The sequence below is a fragment of the Panthera tigris genome, chromosome A2, assembly GCF_018350195.1.
Source record: "Panthera tigris isolate Pti1 chromosome A2, P.tigris_Pti1_mat1.1, whole genome shotgun sequence".
Taxonomy (NCBI): domain Eukaryota; kingdom Metazoa; phylum Chordata; class Mammalia; order Carnivora; family Felidae; genus Panthera; species Panthera tigris.
Window position 1 is genome coordinate 95,116,504 of NC_056661.1, and position 22,667 is coordinate 95,139,170.

At 38.2% G+C, this 22,667-nt stretch overlaps 1 protein-coding gene and 1 long non-coding RNA gene across 4 annotated transcripts in view; one reads left to right on the forward strand and one right to left on the reverse strand.

Annotated features, from left to right (window-relative positions):
* Window positions 1–18,057, reverse strand: part of FAM133B (family with sequence similarity 133 member B) — a 30,134-nt gene extending 12,077 nt beyond the window's left edge. Inside the window, exons 1-8 of one of the 3 annotated variants that reach the window (XM_007076705.2) lie at window positions 17,943–18,057; window positions 7,825–7,922; window positions 5,925–6,003; window positions 4,956–5,030; window positions 4,811–4,843; window positions 4,284–4,346; window positions 3,626–3,718; window positions 2,261–2,311 (exon numbers count right to left, since the gene is read on the reverse strand). In XM_007076705.2, the coding sequence (XP_007076767.1) occupies window positions 2,261–2,311; window positions 3,626–3,718; window positions 4,284–4,346; window positions 4,811–4,843; window positions 4,956–5,030; window positions 5,925–6,003; window positions 7,825–7,922; window positions 17,943–17,966 (516 nt within the window). In that variant the 5' untranslated portion in view covers window positions 17,967–18,057. Of the gene's footprint in view, window positions 1–2,260; window positions 2,312–3,625; window positions 3,719–4,283; window positions 4,347–4,810; window positions 4,844–4,955; window positions 5,031–5,924; window positions 6,004–7,824; window positions 7,923–17,593; window positions 17,889–17,942 lie in introns of those variants that run through there. The other 2 variants (XM_042966437.1, XM_015535107.2) reach the window with 2 other exon arrangements.
* An 87-nt stretch (window positions 18,058–18,144) lies between these two features.
* LOC122233548 lies at window positions 18,145–19,755 on the forward strand. The gene is made up of 2 exons (XR_006211145.1): window positions 18,145–18,638; window positions 19,539–19,755. It is a non-coding gene; the product is annotated as an uncharacterized LOC122233548 (long non-coding RNA).
* The last annotated feature ends 2,912 nt before the right edge of the window (window positions 19,756–22,667 follow it).

The window sequence follows — 22,667 nt, forward strand, 5'->3', positions numbered from 1 at the left end:
TGGCTTTTTTTTAGTGTCTAAATGGGTTTTTTTATTTGCAAATTGATATTAAAACCATTACTAAGTATATATCCAAGATCAGTAAAAATATATGTCCACACAGAAACTTGTACATACATGTTTACAACAGCATAAGGTAGAAACAACTTAAATATCAACAGACAAATGGATAAACAAATTGTGGCATACACACACAGTGGAATATTAATCATCCATAAAAAGGAATGAAGTATTGATACATGCTACCACTTGGGATGAACCTTGAAAACCTTACACTAAGTGAAAGAAGCCAGACACAAAAAGCAATACACTGTATGACTGCTTTTAAATGATATACTCAGAGGGGAAGGGACCTGGACCTGTCCTGAGTCTATGTCATCCTCTGTGATCCACAGAGTGTCCCTGTCAAGATCTAGCCCTGGAAGTTATAAGAGAATTGTTCTTCAACCTGCCCCGGTAAAGTTAAGCTTCACTTGACTTCACTACAAGCTACCAGCTGTAGTCCCAGTGACCAGCACAGCTGGCAGGGGTTTAGCACACCCAGCCCTTGGTGCTGCCTGAAAGCTTCTGTTGAAGCTCTTCCATGTGGAACTGAAATCACCTACTTGCTGAGTGGTTCTCACTAAAAAATCAGGCCTAAGCTAAACAGTCTACAAAAGAATATCAGTGTTTTACTCCAAAAAATGTAGGAGAAGAAGCAGTGTTTGAGGGTTTAATGCTAAGTTTTACCTGTCCTTAAATCTGTAGAATATGCTATGTTAATGCTACCTTATATTTGTATCAGAGTTAACAAAAAGTAACTGGCTTTCCAAAGTGTAATACTATTGAATTTGTAAACAAACAGAAAACAAATACAAAGGATAATTTGTCTTATACATTCAATTCGTAAATAGCAAGGACTGTTTTAATTCTAATAAATTCCATTTATTTTAATGTAAATACAAGTGATACACTTATTAAAGTTCCTACTTTTTTTAAAAAAGATTTTATTTTTAAGTAATCTCTACACCCAACATGGAGCTCAAGCCTACAACCCCAAGATCAAGAGTCACATGCTCTACTAACTGAGCCAGCCAGGTGCCCATGAAGTTCCACTTTTGATTCAACAAAACAAAACAAAACAAAACAAAACAAAACAAAACACAAAACAGAATAGAACAAAGATATATCCAGAATATATAAATCTAGAGATGGAAAGCAGAACAGAAGTTACTAGGGGAAGGGGGAAAGGGAGAATGGTAATTAGTTAATGAGTATGGGTTGTTTTTGAGGGGGTAATGAAAACGTTTTTAAACTACAGAGGTGGTCATTGCACAACACTGTATATACACAATATTCCTCCAAATTGTAATTTTACAATGTTTAATAGCATATTATGTGAATTACACCCCAATTTAAAAAATATGTTTAAAAAGACTGAATAAAATATAATGACACTGATCTGTAGTTTTCTTTCATTAGTAACTGCTTCCTTTAGGTTTTTATTACTAAGAACCAGAAAAAGATTTTTAATTGTACATCAGAAACACAGGAATAAACTTGCATTATTTATAGTTAAGTATAAATAAAAATAAAATATCCATAGTAGTAAAAAGGTTTTTCAAAACTTATCTACGATGTATTCAATTTGAAACAGAACTCCAGGTTCTGTAATTAAAAAGTCTTTTTTTTTTAACTTTTTAAAAAAAGTTTATGTATTTATTTTGAGAGAAAAAGAGACAGAATGTGAGCAGGGGAGAGGCGGGGGAGGGAGGAAGAGTGGGAGAGAGTGATGGAGGGAGGGAGGGAGGGAGAGGGGGAGAGAGAGAGAGAGAGAGAGAGAGACACGCAGCACACACGTGCGCGCCAGAGAATCCCAAGCAGGCTCCACGCTGTTAGTGCAAAGCTAGCTTCCAATCCTGTCTTCCTCTCTCTCTCTGCCCCTCCCCCGCTCACACTCTGCCTTTCTCAAAATATAAACATTTAAAAAATAAATAAAATAAAATGACTTGAAGAAACAAAGGAAATATTTAATCTCCATCATTTTGAATTTTTAATCTGAGATAATAATCTGTACAAACTCAAACTCTGCAGGAATACTTTTGTGATCTTTTAACCTTCAATAATGAATTCAATAAATGATTTCCTTAAATCAGCGAGAAATGCTATAAAAACAAAATAAATAAATCTCTTTAAGTTAAAAGGGAGAACATATTGTCAATTTTTTGAAGTAAATGAAGTATTGTATGACAGACTAAAGGCAATGTAAAATTATAATTACCTTGTCTTTCTCAGTTGCATCCTTTGACTTCTTTTTCTTTTTTAAACTATCCTAAACACACAAACATATATATATATATATATATATATATATCTCAATTTTAAATTTAAAAGATACAGCATAATAGTATAAGGACAAAAATACCAAAACAGTGATTTGCTCTATGATTCACTCAATTTATTATATAAACTGGAAAAAGTTTACTTCAACGCCAGAATTTTATTCTGAAAATGTAGGAGGAACGTTATGTTGTGTATATATGTGCCTGTAAGGAAATGGGCATTCTTCATTTATCTAGCTACATATCAAATCTAGGTATACCTCAAATGACAGATTATCTATAATAACCACCTAGTTTATTTAAAAAATAAGACTTAATGCCATCTGCCTATTTTTGCCCGTGGTGGTCATATGCATGGGAGTTCTAATTCACACTGAGTGTGGACGTCCACCAATCTCATTTTCCTACTCTCCTCGTAAGGAGGAGAGGCTAGAATTTCTTTCTTTTGATTGTTTCAGTTCTAGCCATTAACCTCCCTGAGCCTTCCTTATCCAAAAAGTGGATGAGGATTGAGTTAAAATGTCAAGTGCTTAGAACTATGCCTAACACAGAGGAGGCACTTGGACAAATATTAGCTATCATTATCATGAGACTAAGTCTTCAGCCTTAAAAGACAAAAAGAAAACCAGTGTTTACTGAATACTTTCTGGATGCCAGGAATTTTGTCAAAAGAAATGACACTAGGACTAGTAGAGATCTGCCACAAAACCAGACAGTTGCTTTGTTTTTCTGAGACCCTAGGTTAGTGTTTGTCAAATTGTGGTCCGAGGACACCCCTATATCAGAATCATAGAGAACATCTATTAAAAATGTAGACTTCTGAGCCTAATCAGATTTACTGAATCATACTCTCTGGCGATGAGGCCCAGGAATCTACACTTTTATTACAACTTGCATGTATTCCTTATTATCACAAATGTCTGAGAGCCAATGCCAATTATGTTTCACAATTCTGGACAGTACAGAGCAGATTTAGGAATAGGATACTGGACCAGATAGTACAGTATGTTTTTTTCTCTAAACTCTGACTTCTTTATGAAAATGGAAAAAATAGTATCTGTCATATTTATCATAAAGCTATCATGGAAATGTTGAGAGATGGAGACATATGTGGAAGTACTTAGAGAACAATTGAAACCATATGTAAGATATTAAGTATATCAATTAAATGGCACAGACCATCAAAATACAAAAAAAATAGTATCTCATTTCCAAACTGAGAGCAATTTAAGATAGGATGACTTAAAAGAAGCTAATTAAATGTGGTTTGCTATCCAAAATGCTGCTAATTTAAGTAATTTTACCTTACTGTCCGATTCAGTTTCTGACATGGAGCTTTCAGAAGATTTATGTGAACGATTCTTCTTTTTCTTTTTTCTTTTTCCTTGTTTTTTATCCTATATAAAACATTTTTACAAACATTTGCTTTGTTTCAAAAATATAATTGATGCATTTTATTAATATAAAAACTTTATCCATGAAAGAACCAAGTTGTAAATACATGTTTTACTTAACAGTATTTTTAAAGTAAACTTTATGCCCAATGTGGGGCTTGAGCTCCTGAGCCTGAGATCAAGAGTCACATACTCTACCGAATGAGCCAACCAAGCACCCCCTTAATAATTGTGTAAAGTATAACCTATACTAACCTTCCTGTTTTATAAAAAAAAGTCAAGTAATTTGAGTCACACGTACCCTCTAGCTTCTAGTCAGATAGCATTTTAGATTTTTAAACTGTATTTCTTCTCTGATATTTTTAAGTGAATAAGATAAATTTAGGAATATAAAAAAATATGTTAATATTTAAGTATCTAGCTGTTCATTCCTGTCAGTGCTCTCGGTTATGGATAATTAACCAAAACCTGCAAGTCAACATTTCTAAAATATTACATAATGGATTTCCTCTTGTCATTAAATAAATTAGAGATTATTATTTCATGAGCCATCACAGGCAAACCTTACCTCATCTTCAGAATCCGAAGAACTGCTGGAAGAATCAGAGCTTGATGAAGAAGAAGATGAATACTTGACCAAGCACAAAACAATTAAAGCTTGTGAGATGCAGGAATTTTTTTATTACTAAGTCTTTCAAATACTTAACAAAATCAATCTAGTGGCTGAGAAACAGATGCTGTATTATTCTGAAGACTTAAACATTAAAAAGTGAAATGTCACACGCCCTCACACACACACACACACACACACACACACACACACACACGAAAAAGGCTCAACAAAGTAACAGATATGGCAATGGTAGTCAATTTTCCCCTTTCCCTCCCTGATAGCAACAGAGGAGTTACTACTAGGTTATAAGGCGGGTGGTGCCTTTCTTTATATTGCTAATAGAACAAAACCACCCATATCTACCAAAGGACCTCCAGGCTCCTTGACTCATCTACAGTCAGCATACAGGTTGTATAAATTATCTTACTTTTCTTGTAAGCTCTTAATCGTAACATTTAGAAAAATGGAAAACTTTTGCTCACCCTACCAGATTTCTTCTTTTCTTTTTTCTTTCTCTAAAAACAAACAAATAAAAGTACAAATCTAAATAAGCTGATATGAGTTTTTAATATTATACTGATACTACTACACCCAACTGTGATATTAAAAACAACATTAAACTCTTACCTGCTTTTTTTTGGATGAGCTCTCACTTCCACTTAATAATTTCTCCCTGTGTTTTTCTAGTTCTTTCTTCCAGTTCTGCAAAAAGGTTATGAACAACATCAAAGGCTATCTATCCCCTTCTAACACACCTGATATAGACAGCTACTACTTCCTTCCCTCTATCCTCTATTACCTCTCACCATCTCAGCCTCTAAGAACAGGGAAAAGGTATTCCAGGTGCCAGAACCCTGTCACCAAAGAATCCTCTAAAAGCTCTTTATTAAGGGGGATATTAAAGAGTGGGAGCTCTCCAGTGCATATTGAGAAGAGGAGTAGGTATTATCACTGAGGCTGACAACTTTTTTCTTTTTTACAAAAAAAAAAAAAGAGTTAGATTCTCTCTCCAGACAGTAAAAACTGAATTAATCTACATTGTACCTGAAATACTACATACATGTTTGTGACCAAAACAGGCAAACATCATGGAAAACTCAGAGCAATATGGGGCCATGGGGGCAGGGGAAGATAAAGGGAAGAACCCAGATGACCTAAATTACTGTAAGATGATTTTCCACTTTTTAACTTTTTGCTCTTTTTATTTTAAAGAAATCGTGCATTTATATACAAACCTGTATTCAATGTACAGAGCGCCCTTAAACCTAAAAACCATGCCCGACCCCTGATTTGTTAAAAAATTATTTCATATTTCTTTTTCTGTTTTTAATGTTTTATTTTATTTTTGACAGAGAGAGACAGAGCATGAGCAGGGGGAGGGGCAGAGAGAGAGGGAGACACAAAATCCGAAGCAGGCTCCAGGCTCTGAGCTGTCAGCACAGAGCCCGATGCGGGGCTTGAACTCACAGACCATGAGATCATGACCTGAGCCGAAGTCGGACGCTCAACTGACTGAGCCACCCAGGCGCCCCAATGTCATATTTCTTTTAAGAAAACATATGTGTCTATTTTTTCAAACAGGTACTATTTACAAACCTCATTCATTTTTTCTTCAAATTCAGCCAATGCCTTGGAGCCTTTCTTTTTCTTCTCTAGTTGTTCTTTCACTTCTTCCCTTAATAAAATAGACACATAAGTTTTCAAGCAATTCAAATTAGAGATGAATACTTACAAACAAAACCAAAATTTCGTAAATAAAAAAATATTAGTATCCTAATAAACTTCCATTCCAGTGTTGACACATTTTAAAGTTCTTTGTTCATAGCCTTATAAGTCAATTATCATTAACACAGTCTTTCAAATAACACTGATTATTCCTTTCCCAAACATGGATTACAAGAGCTAATACACCAAACATTTGAGCACTGTTTTCAATACATTTTCCTTTAATCCTTGCAACAATCCTGTGAGAAAACACAGTATTATTACACCAATTTTACAGATACGAAGCAAAGCTTGAGGCAGGTAAGAAATCTGCCTAGGGTCCCAAAGCTGATAGTTTCAGTGTTAGGGAGAGCTAAGGTCTATTTAAACTACTAAATTTTATTATTAAACATCTATTTTACAATGCACCTCTCATACTGCACAGAAGAGTTGGTACAACATGCCTGATTGCTAATTCTCAGAATGGCCTGCTTACAAGTTTGGCCCTGGCTGGCATCTGGGAACTTGGATTTTGAAGGCTCCTTACCATTCCGTTAAGAGTGGCTCACTGTGCCTATCTGTACAAATACTACTGCTTAGGCTGAACCTGTTCTTCAGGGAGTCTGGGATTTTGGGATCTGATAGGGAGAGGCTGACTAGTCCCCAGTAAAAACCCTGGGCACACTGAGTCTCTAATGAACTCCCCTGGTTGGCAACATCTCATGTATGTTAACACAACTCATTGCTGTGGGGGTTAAGCACATTCCATGTGACTATATAGGAAGAAGCCTTGGAAGCCTGAGCCCAATCTCCCCTGGACTTCACCCCATGCAACTTTTCTCTTTGTTGATTGTGGCTGGTACTCTTTCAGTGTAATAAGTCTTACCCAAGAGTACAACTATCTGGGAGTCCTTCTAGCAAATTACACAACTGAAGGGCTATCTTGGGGGACTCTGATACACACATAATATACTTTCTCGAGCACTTCCCCTTAAAGTTCATTTCTTCTCACCAATTTTGAAGGTAAAATGTATTTTGTTTTGGGATAATTTTCTGGTATGCTGCAACAGTCAACAACAGCATTCATGAAAACTCTAAGAGGTAGACATGGCTTACTTTCTATTTAACTCAAAGGAAGAGTCCTTGTTACATATAAGCACAACTTTCAACCATAGTTATCCAGCTTTTAGGGGCACTTACAAGCATTATGAAGCTAACAACTCTGAAACTTGTCATAAGTTATCTCAGGAGTCTGATATTTAATAATAAGACGTACTAAAAAAAAAGTAAGGCCAGTGCTGTGATGCTTTATTTACAAATAATCAGAGTTACTCAATGAGGGCAAATAAAAACCCAAAAAACAATTTAAAACAAAAATTTTTAAATGGGAAATTCAACTTATTGAAAAGCCATCAGGTAAGAATAGAAACATGGCTTAACATTATCCTTCCTAACACCTACTTATACTTCAATGAAGGGCGAGATTAGTCAAACCTACCATGTTAAATAGCTTAAAACTGCAAGCTTAAGGTCTCTTTTAGGGGATAGAGAAGAGATTGATATGAAAGGTTAACTGCTAGCTCTTTAGCTACACAGGGTGGTGGCTTCTCAAATATTTGTTCTATGCTCATGCATGATGCGTGTATTTCATACATTGAAAAGAAAGCACCAATGAATATCACTTCAAAAAATTATGTATCTGACAACTGCTTTGCAATCAATTAAAACTGTAACAGTAACCTTTAAAAAATCTATGAAAATCTTATAAATGGTTAAATTGTTACACATATACCAGGTAGGCCTTGGTCGATTCAGATAATCTTGGATTGTTGGCCCTGAAGACTGGATTGGACCCCTGGATCTGGCCATTGCTATTGGGTTCATATAGGCCTTGAGGAAAGAACAAAAATTAACTCAATTAAAAAAAAAAAAATCAAAAATGCAAATGTTCACTTACTCACCAAGCAATTTTTATTATAAATGCATACTATGTCCCACTAAGCATGTATAATCTAACCAGATTTTTCATTACAAAAAAAATTAATACTCTATTAAGTCTCAGAAGTTCAGGAGATGAATCATATCACTATTACATAGAAAAAAAATTTTTTGTACCAGAGATTTAAAATTAAAAAAAAAATTTTTTAATGCTTATTTATTTCTGAAAGAGAGGGAGAGAGAGAGAGGGAGACACAGTGCGAAAGGGGGAGGGTCAGAGAGAGAGGGAGACAGAGAATCTGAAGCAGGCTCTAGGCTCTGAGCTGTCAGCACAGAGCCTAATGCGGGACTCGAACTCACAAACGCGAGATCATGACAGGAGCTGAAGTCAGACACTTAAGTGACTGAGCCACCCAGGTGTCACCCAACCTTTTTTTTTTTTAACTTTTTTAACGTTTATTTATTTTTTTGAGACAGGGTGAGACAGAGCATGAACGGAGGGAGGGTCAGAGAGAGAGAGAGAGACACAGAATTTGAAGCAGGCTCCAGGCTCTGAGCTGTCAGCACAGAGCCTGACGTGGGGCTCGAACTCACAGAACTCACAGACCGTGAGATCATGACCTGAGCTGAAGTCGGACGCTTAACCAACTGAGCCACCCAGGCGCCCCCCCACCTTTTTTTTTAAACTAGAGATTTAATAAAAATAATAATGATACCTCTTTCTTACTGTAAGATAATTTTATGTTTTCTCCTAAAGCCCAATAACCCCATGAGACGGTAACACTATGCTTACTGGCAAATTAAGAAACTTGGTTGCAAAATAATTAAAGATCTAACTTTATTTTTTTTTTAAGTGTTGTATTTATTTTTGAGAGAGGAGAGACGGAGCGGGGGAGGGGCAGAGAGTGAGAGTGGGGGAGGGGCAGAGAGAGGGGGGAAGGAATAGAGACTACCAAGTAGGCTCCATGCCCAGTGGGGAGCCTGATGTGGGGCTCCATCCCAGGAGAGCGAGATCATGACCTGAGTGGATATCAAGAGTCAGATGCTTAACCAACTGAGTCACCCAGGTGTCCCAAAGATCGAACTTTAAATTCATCACTTATTCTACTATATCTTTTATCTCAGGAAATACTATGCCATACTGATGGCAATTTTACTTGCCAATTGTTAACGTCAAATATTAAATTATGGACAGACAACAAAAGAAAAAAAAACAGCAGGACTTCACCAACATTAAAATATCTGTTTATTGGGGTGCCTGGGTGGCCAGTCGGTTAAGCATCTGACTTTGGTTCAGGTCACGATCTCACAGTTTGTGAGTTGGAGCCCTGCACCGGCCTCTGTACTGACAGCTCAGAGCCTGGAGCCTGCTTCAGATTCTGTGTCTCCCTCTCTCTCTGCCCCTCCTTTGCTTGTGCTCTTGCTTTCTCTCTCAAAATAAATAAACTTAAAAAAAAAAAAAATCTGTGTATCAAAGAACACTATCAAGAATGAAAAGACAATCCACAGAATGGGAGAAAGTATTTGCAACTCACAGATCTGACAAGGAATTAATATCCAGAATGCCTAAAGAAATCATACAACAGCAAAAAACTCTAACAACCCAATTAAAAAATGTACAAAGGACTTATATAAACATTTCTCTAAAGAAGATATTCAAATGTCCAATAGCACATGAAGAGATGTTCAACTCCCTAGTCACTGTCCCAACCAATGACACTGACAATCCATTAATGCAAATCACGATGCAAATGCAAAGAAAATGCAAATCAAGATGCATCAATGCAAGATGCCACCTTGCATAAGAATGAAATTCTTAAACATGCTACAATATGGATGAACCGTGGAAACATGCTAAGTGAAATAATCCAGATATAAAAGGCCAAATACTGTATGATTCAACTTATATGAGGTATCTAGAATAAACAAATTATGGATAGAGATAGAAAGTAAAAAGGTTTCCAGGGGCTGGAGGGGAACAAATGACTGAGAATTACTCTTTAACGGGTACAAAGTTTCTTATCTGGGATGCTGAAAAAGTTCTGGAGGGGGCAACTGGGTGGCTCAGTCAGTTGATCATCTGGGTCAAATTTCGGCTCAGGTCATGCATGACCTCATGGTTCATAGGTTTGAACCCTGAGTCAGGCTCTGTTCTGACAGCATGGGACCTGCTTGGGAGTCTCTCTGCCCTTTCCCCCCCACACACATGTGTGCCCTCTCTCTCTAATAAACTTTAAAAAAAATAGTTCTGGAAATGGACAGTGGTAACACTTGTACAACACTGTGAATATATTAATGCCACTGACAAACACTTAAAAATGGCTAAGACAATGAACTTTATGTTATGTTTATTTTTACACAATAAGGAACTCTACAAAAATCAAATTCTGCTGTCTATACTGAACTTACTATGACAGAAAAACACATTTTTAGATACTTAAAAAAAAAAACATATCCAGACAAAATAAAGCAGGTTTCTTTATTAATGACACTATCTAGCAAAGAGATACTGTTTTATTAAAATTAACTGTCCTACATATATAAAATTTGGTCTTTAAATTAGTCTCAACTCCCTGATCCTCATATTTGGTTTTCCAAATTTAATCCAAGTCAACAATCATTTATAAAAACTCTTCCACTGTTTAAACAAAAAGAATTCTGGTCAAAAATGACTATTATCAACATTGATTTTAAGGCCTTAAGCTTAAGACTTAATATTCCAAAAGAAGTGAAAGAATGTATTTGTTGCATTTTATTTAACAAAAACCCTTGAAAATAACCAACATTTCCCACCCTCAAAACAAGTATGAGTTATATTATTTCCAGATTTCTCTGGCAGATCAAACAACATAAAACTACTATAAACAGTACAAACTGAGAACTAGTCCCATTCAACCGGATACTGCCTAATTAATTACGTGGGATGAAAAAATCCATTAACATAATTTTCTTCCATGCAGGAATTAATGCTAGAACTCCTAATGTCAGGCATGTTTACAGAGTCAGGGCTAGATGTGAATATCAAATCCAACTCAAGAGAGAGGCATATAGTGACATTCTTTACATCAACTGTTATGTCTTTGAGTATTTCAATCAACTGCCTCTGCTGAGAATTTCACTCAGTTCATGTAGTTCATGTGGAAATATGACAACCAATGGAAGCTGCAATAGAGGAACTGTGGCCCAAATAATGACACTGACAATCCTAATAACCAGAAGCAAATATATTTGCAAAGCTAAGTTCATCATTTTTAAAACAGGAGATATCTATCACCTTCCCATTTCTTTGGTCCTATGTCATAATTTTAGTAGCACTTACCAGTAAAATATCTTAAGTTTAAAACTGTAAAAACTGTTTATTTCCAAAGAATGCAAATATATACAAGGATGTTCAAAACTAAATTACTAAAATAGGGAAAACTGAAAACACCCAAAGAGCCATCAAATTGAGATTCATTAATTATATATTAAAATATACCTTCAAAATGAAATACTATGTAGCCATAAAAAGAGAGATCTATAGTTTCTGATATGGAAAGATGTCTGAGATTTCCTAAATGTGAAGCAAAAGCAGGTTGCCAAAATATAAGATGCCATTTTAATGAACAACTATAGATTTTTAAAAAATCTAGATGCATTAGGGGGCCTGGGTGGCTCAGTCAGTTTAAGCATCCGACTTCAGCCAAAGTCATCATCTTGGGGTTCGTGAGTTCGAGCCCTGTGTCAGGCTCCGTGCTGACAGCTCAGACTCTGGAGCCTGCTTCAGATTCTACATCTGCCTCTCTCTACCCTTCCCCTGCTCATGCTCTGTCTCTCTCTATCAAAAAAATGAATAAAACATAATAAATAAATCAATAAAATATCTATATGCATCAAAATGTAAAGGCAGATGTCCACTTTCATCATTTCAGACCCTGGAAAAATTTTTTAAAAATAACAATTCATTACCTTTATAAATGAAAAAAATAAAAAAAACTACACACAAACATTATCATAATAATAAAGGTAAACAAAATGAGAAAAATTCACTCACAATACTGCCACTCCAATTCCAAGAGCTGAACTGTTTTCAAGTAAAAATTCACAAACAGTACAGTGACAACTTATCACTTTAATTAAAAAAAATTGGGGGGCGCTTGACCAGTTCAGTCAGTAGAGCATGTGACTCTTAATCTCAAGGTCATGAGTTCAAGCCCCACTTTAGGCATACGGCCTACTTAAAAAAAAATTGTAACACATTCACCATGTTTTATAGTCTTCAAATATACTCGCATGTATCTTAAAAGTACATTAACATTTTTATGTTATGTCTACTGTGAAATTGCTTCCCTCAAGTACATACAGTCTGTCTTACGGTTTACTTTTCAGAGGAAAATTAAATAGTAAAGTAGTATATTCACATCCTAAGACTATTAATCACAGACAACTTATGATACAATTACAAGAGCTATCATTGTCTATGTAATAGGCTTAACATAAGCTTTTGATTATAAACACTATCCTTAGTTCGCTTAAGTACACTCCAAATATCTCAATTATTTATTTCAACTATAACAGTAATATTTATTTTAAAAAACAGCAAAGGGTACCTGGGTGGCTCAGTTTCTCAAGCATCCAGGTCTTGATCTCAGCTCAGGTCATAAGCCCCTCATTGGGGGGCTCTGAGCTGACAGCAGGGAGCCTGCTTGGGATTTTCTCTCTCCCTCTCTCTCTGCCCTTCCCCTGCTCATGTGATCACTCTCAAAACAAATAAAACTTTTTTAAAAATAGCAATATTTATTAAAGACATCTTATATGCCAGGCTCCTTGCAAAAACACTTGATGGTCTGTGCTCATAATCAATAAGCAACAGTGCTTCTTTTTACTATGAACAGAAAGGCTTTTAAAACAAAAAAATTAATTTTACAAAGATAAAGCCTTTTTGCTTATTATGCAGCAGTGTTAAAAACAATGTTCTTAACATTAAGGGGCTGGGTGGTTAGGCACCAGTTAAAACACAGAAATTGTGCAATTTCTTGAACTGTCTCACTATGACTTAATCACATTAAATGCTGTGACCTTACAAATCAAATACTTGTATTCATATATAACTAGAATTGTCTGTGGCTCCAAACTGCTGCATGAGTTTGGTAACAAAGCAATTTGTTTTTGAAATTCAGGATAGCAAATCAAACTGAAGGAATAGGTAAGTGGGCAGGTACTGAAAAGAGCAATGTGAGAACAAAATGTGCAGAACTTCATTTGTTACTTTGATTACCTATTTTTATCTAGAGGATACATCTGTTTTAGAGGGCACAAAGTAACCAAATAGAACATGAAACTTCTGGAAAACAATGAGGACAAAGGGTGGCCATTATGAATTTAACAGCTCTTCATAAATCTTGAGAACTAAAATGTTCAGTTAAAAAAATAACTGTTCAAGAATGTACAATACCTAGAATGAACCCTAATGTAAAGTACGGACTTCAGGTGAAAATGATGTGGCCAGATAGGTTCATCAACTATAACAACGCCCTGCAGAGCAGGGTTGCAAGTAGGGAGAGGCTGTGCGTAACTGTGCACATGGAATATATGGGAACTCTCTGCACTTACAGCTCAATTTTGCTGTGAATTCAAAACCACTCTGAAAAATCTATTTTTTTAAAGATTTTATTTTTAAGTCATCTCTACACCCAACATGGGGTCAAACTTACAACCCTGAGATCAAGAGTCTCATGCTCTACTGACTGAGCCAGCCAGGCACCCCAGAGTAAGTCTTTAAAAAAAAACAAAAACAACAACAAAACTTTCAACCTGGACTTTATGGTTTTTTTAGAAAGCAACTCTATCATCTTTAGAACTATGAATTTACCATCAATGTATGAAGAAAAACATGCCATTATTTTCAGAGGCAAACATTCATTTTATTTAAAACCAAGAGTTATAATGGGGTGCCTGGGTGGCTCAGTCCACTGAACTCTTGATTTCAGCTGGGGTTGTGGTGTCACAGTTGTAGGATCAAGCCCTGCACCAGGCTCCACACTGGGCATGGAGCCTGCTTGGGATTCTCTCTCTCCCCTCTCTTTGCCCACCCCCCGCTCATGTGTGTGCTCTCTCTCTCAAAACGAACAAACAAATAAACAAACATTTAAAAAAAACCCTAAAAGTTATGATCTACTGAACTAAGTACCAAATGACCCAAGTTTTGGTCCCAGTTTAAACAGTTCCATCTATGGTCAACGATCTTTGAAAAAGTAGGAAAGAATCAACAAATGGTGCTGGGCATCACCACACAGAACATACAGAATAAACCTGGACCACTTTCCTACAGCATACACAAAAATAAATTCAAATGTGTGACACGAAACAATCAAAATCCTAGAGAAGAATACAGGCAGCAACTTCTCTGACCTTGGCTGTAGCAACTTCTTACGAGACACACTGTCCCAGGAGGCAAGGAAAACAAAAGCAAACATGAACTACTGGGACTTCATCAAGATAAAAAGCTTTTGCACAGGGAAGGAAACAATCAACAAAACTAAAAGGCAGCCTACAGAACTGGAGAAGATAATTGCAAATGACATATCTGATAAAGGGTTAGTATCCAAAATCTATAAAGAAGTTATCAAACTCAACACCCCAAAACACATAATTCAGTTAAGAAATGGGCAGAAGACATGAATAGACATTTTTCCAAAGAAGACATCCAGATGGCTAACATGCACATGAAAAGATGCTCAACATCACTCATCATAAGGTAAATACAAATCAAAACCACAATGAGATACCACCTCACACCTGTCATAAGGGCTAAAATTAACACAGGAAACAACAGATGTTGAGGATGCAGAAAAAGGGGAACCCTCTAACACTGTTGCTGGGAATGCAAACTGGTGCAGCCACTCTGGAAAACAGTATGGAGGTCCCTCAAAAAGTTAAAAATAGAACTACGCTATGGACCCAGCAATTGCACTACTAGGTATTTACCCAAAGGATACAAAAATACAGATTCGAAGGGGTATGTTCTCCTTGAGCATTATCAACAATAGCCAATGGATAAAGAAGATGTCTCACACACACACACACACACACACACACACACACACACACACAGGAATATTACTCAGCCATCAAAAAGAAAGAAATCTTGCCATTTGCAACAACATGGATGGTGATAGACTCTATTATGCTAAGCGAAATAAGTCAATCAGAGAAAGACAAATACCATATGATTTCACTCTTATGTGGAACTTAAAAAACAAAACAGATGAACATATGGGAAGGGGGTTAAAAAGAGAAGGAAATGGGAACCTGGATGGTTCAGTCGGTTAAGCATCCGACTTTGGCTCAGGTCATGATCTCATGCTCGTGAGTTTGAGCCCCACATCTGGCTCTGTGCGGACAGCTGGGAGCCTGGAGGCTGCTTCGGATTGTTTCCCTCTCTCTTAGCCCCTCCCCCAATCACATACACACTCTCTCTCCCTCTCCTTCTCTCTCAAAAATAAACATTAAAAAAGAGAGAGAGAGAGGGAAACAAACCATAAGAAACTCTTAATGAAAGATAATAAAACCGAGGGTTGATGGAGGGAGGTGGGGGATGGGCTAAACCTGTGATGGGTATTAAGCAGGGCACTTGTTATGATGAGCACTAGGTATTATACTTAAGTGCTGAGTCACTAAATTCTACTCCTGAAATCAGTATGATACTATATGTTAACTAACCAGAATTTAAATAAAAATTTGGAAGAAAAAAAGTTCCGTCTCCTCCTCCATGCAACGAGAACACAAAATTAGACAATCTCTCTTCTAAATCTTAATTTCATGTTTTCATTCCCACCTTTAAAATTTTTTTTAATGTTATTTGTGAGAGAGAGAGAGAGAGAGAGAGAGAGAGAGAGCGCGCGCAGGGGAGGGGCAGAGAGAGAGAGAGAGGGAAGCAAAGAATCTGAAACAGTTGGGTCCAGGCTCTGAGCTGTCAGCACAAAGCCCGACGGGGGGGGGGGCTCAAACTCATGAACCTCGAGATCATGACCTGAGCCAAAGTCAGACACTCAAAATGACTAAGCCACCCAGGCATCCCTCTTTTCCACTTTTTAACTGCAAATAAAATGTTACCAGAACACTCTATGCTACAAAAGCATACCAACTAATAAGTAGAGCCCAGAGTTATTATCAAAATGTTCTAGTAAAATGAAGCTAATCTGAAAAGTTTCAAATGCTTTAAAGGTATGTGTAATGCAACACTTCTCCTAAGTAAAACAAAGACAAAACATCTTAGGCCTCTATATGAAACCATATCCAAGGTCTGGTGATTTCTAAATTTTCAAGTCCACAGTTTAAAGAGTCAAAACACTCTGAACACCTCAAACCTAATAAGGATGCTCCATCAGAACACCATTTCAACCCTATGAGAAACTGGATACCACACGGTCTGACCCACAGCCGGGAAAGCAGGAGAAAAGAACATTCCTTAACATTGTAATCAAAGTTCACCACTGTGGTTCCTAAACATCTCTGATTATGAGTAGTATATAAAATTAAAACGAATGTTTTGAAGAAATGTCACCATATCATAAAAGTAAAGCTCTTTTAGTAGCCCTCCCAACCCAAAAAGGCAATAATCATTGAATATAAAAGTTCATTAAATTTGGTACATTAACTCTTTTTTAACGTTTATTTATTTTTTTGAGATACAGGGACAGAGCATGAGCGAGGAGGAGTACAGACAGAGAGAGAGAGGCACAGAATCCAAAGCAGGCTCCAGGTACTGAGCTGTCAGCACAGAGCCCGATATGGGGCTGGAACCCACCAACCACAGATCATGACCTGAACCAAAGTCGGACACTTAAGCGACAGAGCCACCCAGGCACCCCAATTTAGTACACTAACTTTAACTGCATTTATTTTTTTTCATTTTGCTGCTCGGTGGTTAAAAGTCGATCACAAATCCAGGAACTTGAAGGCTGCAACCTAAGTTTATTGTTAATCCCTAATGATTATGGCCCATCCAGTCTGATTTATAATCCGGACTTTCCAAACCAACCTAGTAGCCATCTAGAATGCCTTCTTCCCATCTCCTCCTGTCCAAAGTACCTTCTCTTTCGAATACCTTCAAGAACTTCGAAACTGCATCATGTTATTTCTTACATTCCTGTGTCTCTTTTATCTCATTTACTAGAACAACTTCCATGCCAAACGTTCTCTGGCCATTTGCCTTTTGCGGTTTCAACTATTCTGCAAAGCTGTGGATAACACTAATGCCCCTTTACAGAGGCTCAGAGAAGAAAAGCAACTTATCCTAGTCACCCGACCCCTGAGGGCCCAAAACTGACACTGCCATCTATACCTGACTTCAAAGGCAATTGTTTTTCACCCTTCATTCGTACACAGGTCCTACTAAGTGCCAGGAAGTGCTAGGCGCTGAGGACACGAAGCCAAATGTTTCGATCCTGGTCCTCAAACGGGAGTCTACCTGCCGCTAAAATTAGGCGCGCAGCAAGCCCAGAAAAAGGAGCTGCGCCTGAGGCCTCCGCCCCTCCATCCCACCAGCGTGCGCACGACAGGGGCGCGGAGCCAGATCTTCCATACCGGGTAGGGGGCCAGTCCCGGGGCCTCTGTGGGCCTCAGACTTACGACAAACGTACAGGAGACAGAACTCCTCCAGCCCTTGTAGCTGTAAAAACTGGGCACTGCTAGTCGGAGTACCGGAGGAAAGGGAGCTAGGGAGCACTGCCAGAAGGTGCAGCGGGGTTGAAAAAAAGAGGGGGACACGGGAAGAGGAAAGAGGGGACAGAGAGTGGGGGGCCCGAAAGCGCCAACTGCGTGCTCGGCGCACGCGCGTCTGGGGCCGACGGGGATGGGGGGAGTTGGATCTCCAGGCTCGAGGTCCGAGCGACGCTGCTGACCCTCAGGCCCCGTCGGGAAGAGCAAGGGGTTCCGCTCCCCTGCCGCCAGCCCCGCGTCGCCCCACTGTTTTCCCCACTCAGTACTCACCACTCGATTGTCCCGCTTCCCCATGGTGCAGGACTAAGCTCACAGTCAGACGCCGAGAAAGATCAAGCCAGAGAGGCGGCCGAGATGGGCCCGCCGCAGGTCCTTCTGCCTACTCCCCACCCTGCCCAGAGAGAGGCGCCTCGCAAACCTAGCGGCCGCACCCGACCACAGCGCCACCTGCCGTTGTGGAGGAGAGGAGGGCGCCGGCGATCACCCGCTTCTCCTAGGCTTCTCCTGGCGGATTCCTGTTCGTTACCACCCAGCCCCGGGCCGGCCGCCACTGCTCTTCTGTACTGCGTTCTCACCAACTCGGCTTAGACGTTTTTACTCTCTTCCATTCCTTATGCGCTGAAGTCCTTACTCTAGGGGAAACAAAGATTATCCCAACGCTTACTGTGGGCTTAACATAGTGCAAGTGCTGGCGGTAAAGAGAAGACCAGGACAGACATGTTCCCTCAGAGTCCGGCCGGTGGGCAATTCATAGACTAGGTGATGGGAAGCTGGATACGGTGGACACGAAGATGATTAAAACACAACAAACCTGCTTTCAAATGGCCTATCTACAACCTGCTAGGGGATATACATACACAGAGCCAACTTTATTGCACGATGTGTCATAATAACGTAAATACAGTTCTAAAACTTCAAGGGAGGTGATCTGGGTTCCAGAGAAAGAGCCAAGTATTTATCGACATGGTGAGAGCTGGGCCACTCTGGGCCCATCTAAGCACAATGTCATTAGAAAGTAATCGAAAATCAACTTTAATCTTTTTTGGACTCTTGAAAAAAGCAAAATAGGCTTATATCATTATATACATGAACACTCCTTAAAATTATCTTTCCTAGGGCGCCTGGGTGGCTCAGTCGGATGAGCGTCCAATTTAAGCTCAGGTCATGATCTCACCGCTCGTGAGTTCGAACGCTGCATGGGGCTCTTTGTTGTCAGCACAAAGCCCACTTTGGATCTTCTTCCCCCTCTCTCTCTGCCCCTTCCCCATCCGCAAGCTCTCTAAAAAAACATTAAAAAACAAAAACAAAAACACCCCTCTTTCCCAATTTCCATCTCTCTCTCCCCTTTCTCATACTGCATTGCACAACAGATGCTGCCAACTCCCATTTTCTCTCAAAAATTTTCCAAACTCTCTTAAATGCAGCCATTGGTGGTTCTACTCCCCACTAGATGTTCATTCTCCTGAGTAATTCATTTTGCTTTTTACTGTAAATTGGTCCTCTAGTCTCATTTCTCCTCCTCCTCCTCCTCCTCCTCCTCCTCCTCTTCCATTACCCCTTATTTAAGCTGAGGACTTCCACCAAAGACAGGCTTCCCAGTATGCACAAGAGGAAGACAGGAATCTGTGAATATTAAAGTTTTTTTTTTTCATGGCTATTTTACAGTGTTTTTAATAGTCTATAAACTTCATAGATATTATTTCCAGTGCTCCAACATAAGCATTATGATATCTGTGAAAGAATACAGTTTTTCTCTTTAGCTCCTTCTTACCTTTGACTTCCTTTGGCTGGTTATACAGAGTACAGAGATTTTTAAAATATGATAATGATATAATCCAACAGAAATTTTTTTTTTGTTTCTTGTAGATGGTTCCCCCTCTGGTAATGTATACAGCACATTCCAGATGGTACATGGATGCCATGGGAGGATAGAGAAGCAGGAAAATGACCCGTAGAAATAATGAAGAAGGCCAGAGCAATTGGGAGCTCACCTGAGTGGACTCCATAAAGAAAGGGTTGGTCCTGACCTTCTCAGGATGTAACTTACAGTGACTCAATCAGAAGAATAAAGAAATGCTTTATACCTCCTCTGTACAGTGTGATTTGCTAATAAACACATTTCCCTTCTAGCTATGGACCTATATAACCCTCCCAAATGTTCTAGACAGAACTAAGCAACTGCATTCCATTTTTCACATGAGAAAAACTGAGGCTAAGATAAGCCAGGTAATTTGCCCCAAGTCCCATAGCTAGAAAGTGGAGAAGCTGGGGCTTCAAATACAGGTGTGACAAACTTGAACGCCTACACTTTCCTTACAATATCACACTGCCTTTGAAGGATGAGGGATAGAGAAGTGTCGTTACAGGTGGATTGGGAAGGTGACAAACTCCCACAGAGGAGCTGAAATGGAAAGATACTGCAAACAGAGGGAACAGTCTGAGTAAAAGGAAAGGTAATCAGGTGTGGCAGCATAGACCAAATGTGCTGGGGGGGCGGGGAAGCAAGGCTGGAAAGGTACATTGTAGCTAGAGGCAAAGGGCCTGGAATGCTAAGGGAAGAAGTTTTATTTTATTCTGCAAAGTTTTTGAATAAAGGAATAACTTGAGCAATGATAAAACACAAAGCTCCAAATAGTGATGGTCTAATAATAATAATAATAATTATTATTATTATTATTCGCTGGTACAGGGATTTTCAACTTGAATAGCATTCAATGATTTTAACTCAAAAGGCATCTTTAACATTAAATACACTTGGACTGACTTGGATCTGTATCCATATTTAATACTGTAGTTAAATATTATATACTTTTCATTGTTGTTGTGTGGGTATATAAGAATTTCAACAACAGAGACACAGAAACCCAATCCACAAAACGCAAGTGTTCATTGTTTGAGTGGGCATATCCCTAGACTTGAGATGGAAGCATGGAGCTTTCATGTTTGAAGACATAGCCATGTGATTATCCAACTATCTTAATTGGAAAAGACAGGAAAAGACAGGAACCAAGGTAAATATCCATTACAAAGGAACTGGTAAAATAAAGTATGGTACATCCATGCAATGGCAAACTACCCAGGTATTTAGAAAGTGATGTACAGCTGTATGTACTGATATGGAAAAATAGGCATGATACATTATTAAGAGAGAAAATTTTAAAAGAGTATATAGAATATGAGAGCACGTGCATTAACAAGAGGATATATTGGTTGAACCATATGAAATTGTTGATATTTAGCAATTTCTAACCTATATAAATGGCAATCATATGGTTTAACTTATTACATATATATGCTTGAATATGTCCAGGAAAATTTCTGGAAAGTTTACACACTAAACTCTTACTGCTGGTTACTTTATAATAGTATTAGTGAGTTGAAGTGTTGGGGGGGCATATTTTTCACCATATAGCCTTCTTTTCTGATTTATTTTATTAAAATTTTGCTCAACTAATCAACCCCCCTTTCTGATTCCTCTCTCACTGTGTCAGTTCTGGATGTAATTTTACTTACACAGAGAGAAAACAGTGACCAGTAAACATGATCATCTTGTGCTTTAAACAGGTGTATTTCTCACTGCAAAAAATATAAAAAAGATACATTTTTTAAAAGATTTTGAATCATGAAAAACAAATAGCCATTCACTTTATCTATTGTCTATCTACCTGTCATCTATCTATTTATAGTCTTGGGGGTCTCTCTTTTTTTTTTTTTTTAATTATCATGCTATGAATTCATAGGGAATGGGTTCCAGCAGCTCAGGCTCCTTTCCATTGGTTCTCACAAATTGTGCTTCTCTGGGTGGTGCAGGCTGTTACTTCAGTTGAACCCAAGTACCTTTCTCTTGGGCTTCCTTCTTTTTCTGATCATTTTCCTTCACACACTTCGGGAAGCTCTCTTGGCTCTTTGAGTGCTACTATGCTCAATATGTACATTAATTCTCTTGGCAAGAATCTTGCCTTTAACCTGTCTGTTTACAACAATGCCAACAGCATGCTGGGTAACACTGTAGACTCTCGCAGTTTTGCCATGGTAACGTTTCTGGGGCGTTCCTTTTTGAATAGTGCCATTCCCCTGATGTCTACAATATCACTTTTCTTGTAGATAGGCATGTATGTGGCCAAAGGAACCACTTCGTGTTTTCTGAAAAGGTCTGGAGAACATATAGCGGGTGCCTCTCCTCTTTCCCTTTGTGTTGGTCATTTTGGTGAATTACTGGAAGATGGCGATTCGTCCAAAAGGGAGCCATTTACTTTACTTACATTTCCTTTTGTAAACCCATGGTTCATTACTGTTAATGGGCAGGGGCAGTGGAAGTTACCAAGCACAGTGAGTCAGAAAGGAAAATTCCTGATGTTCATTAGAGCTTCAACTAAATCAACGTGTTACAGTTTTACTATAATTCTCCTCTTGTTCCCATCTCTATTGAGGTGACTCACAAGCTATAAAAGTTCTTTGCCAATTATTTCAGGTTGACTTTTGCTAGCAATGAAAGAGAACACCTTTAGTTTAAAAAATTAACTTGATTGAGGAATACCTTACATATAATAAAATTCACCAGTTTAAAATATACAGTTTGTTGAATTTTAACAAATGCCTAGTCTATATTTTGACCATTACAGTCAAAATATAGAATGTGTTCATTTCTCTAAAAGTGCCTTTGTGCCCTCTTGCAGTTAATTCCCTTCCCTGTCTCCCAGGGTGGGAGGCTGATCTATTTTCTGTCAGTATGGTTTTTTGCCTTTTCTAGAATTTCATATCAATGCAATCAAATATGAGATATATTTTTGTGTCTGATTTCTTCCACTTAATGATACTTTTGAGATTCACCTGTGTTGTGTGTAGCAACAGTTGTTCCTTTTTATTGCTGTGTAGTATTCCACTGTACTTATAAATCACAATTTGCTCCTTCATTGACATTGTGATGGGCACTTGGATTGTTTCCAGTTTTTGCCTATTATGAATAAAGCTTCTGTGAACATTCATATATAAGTG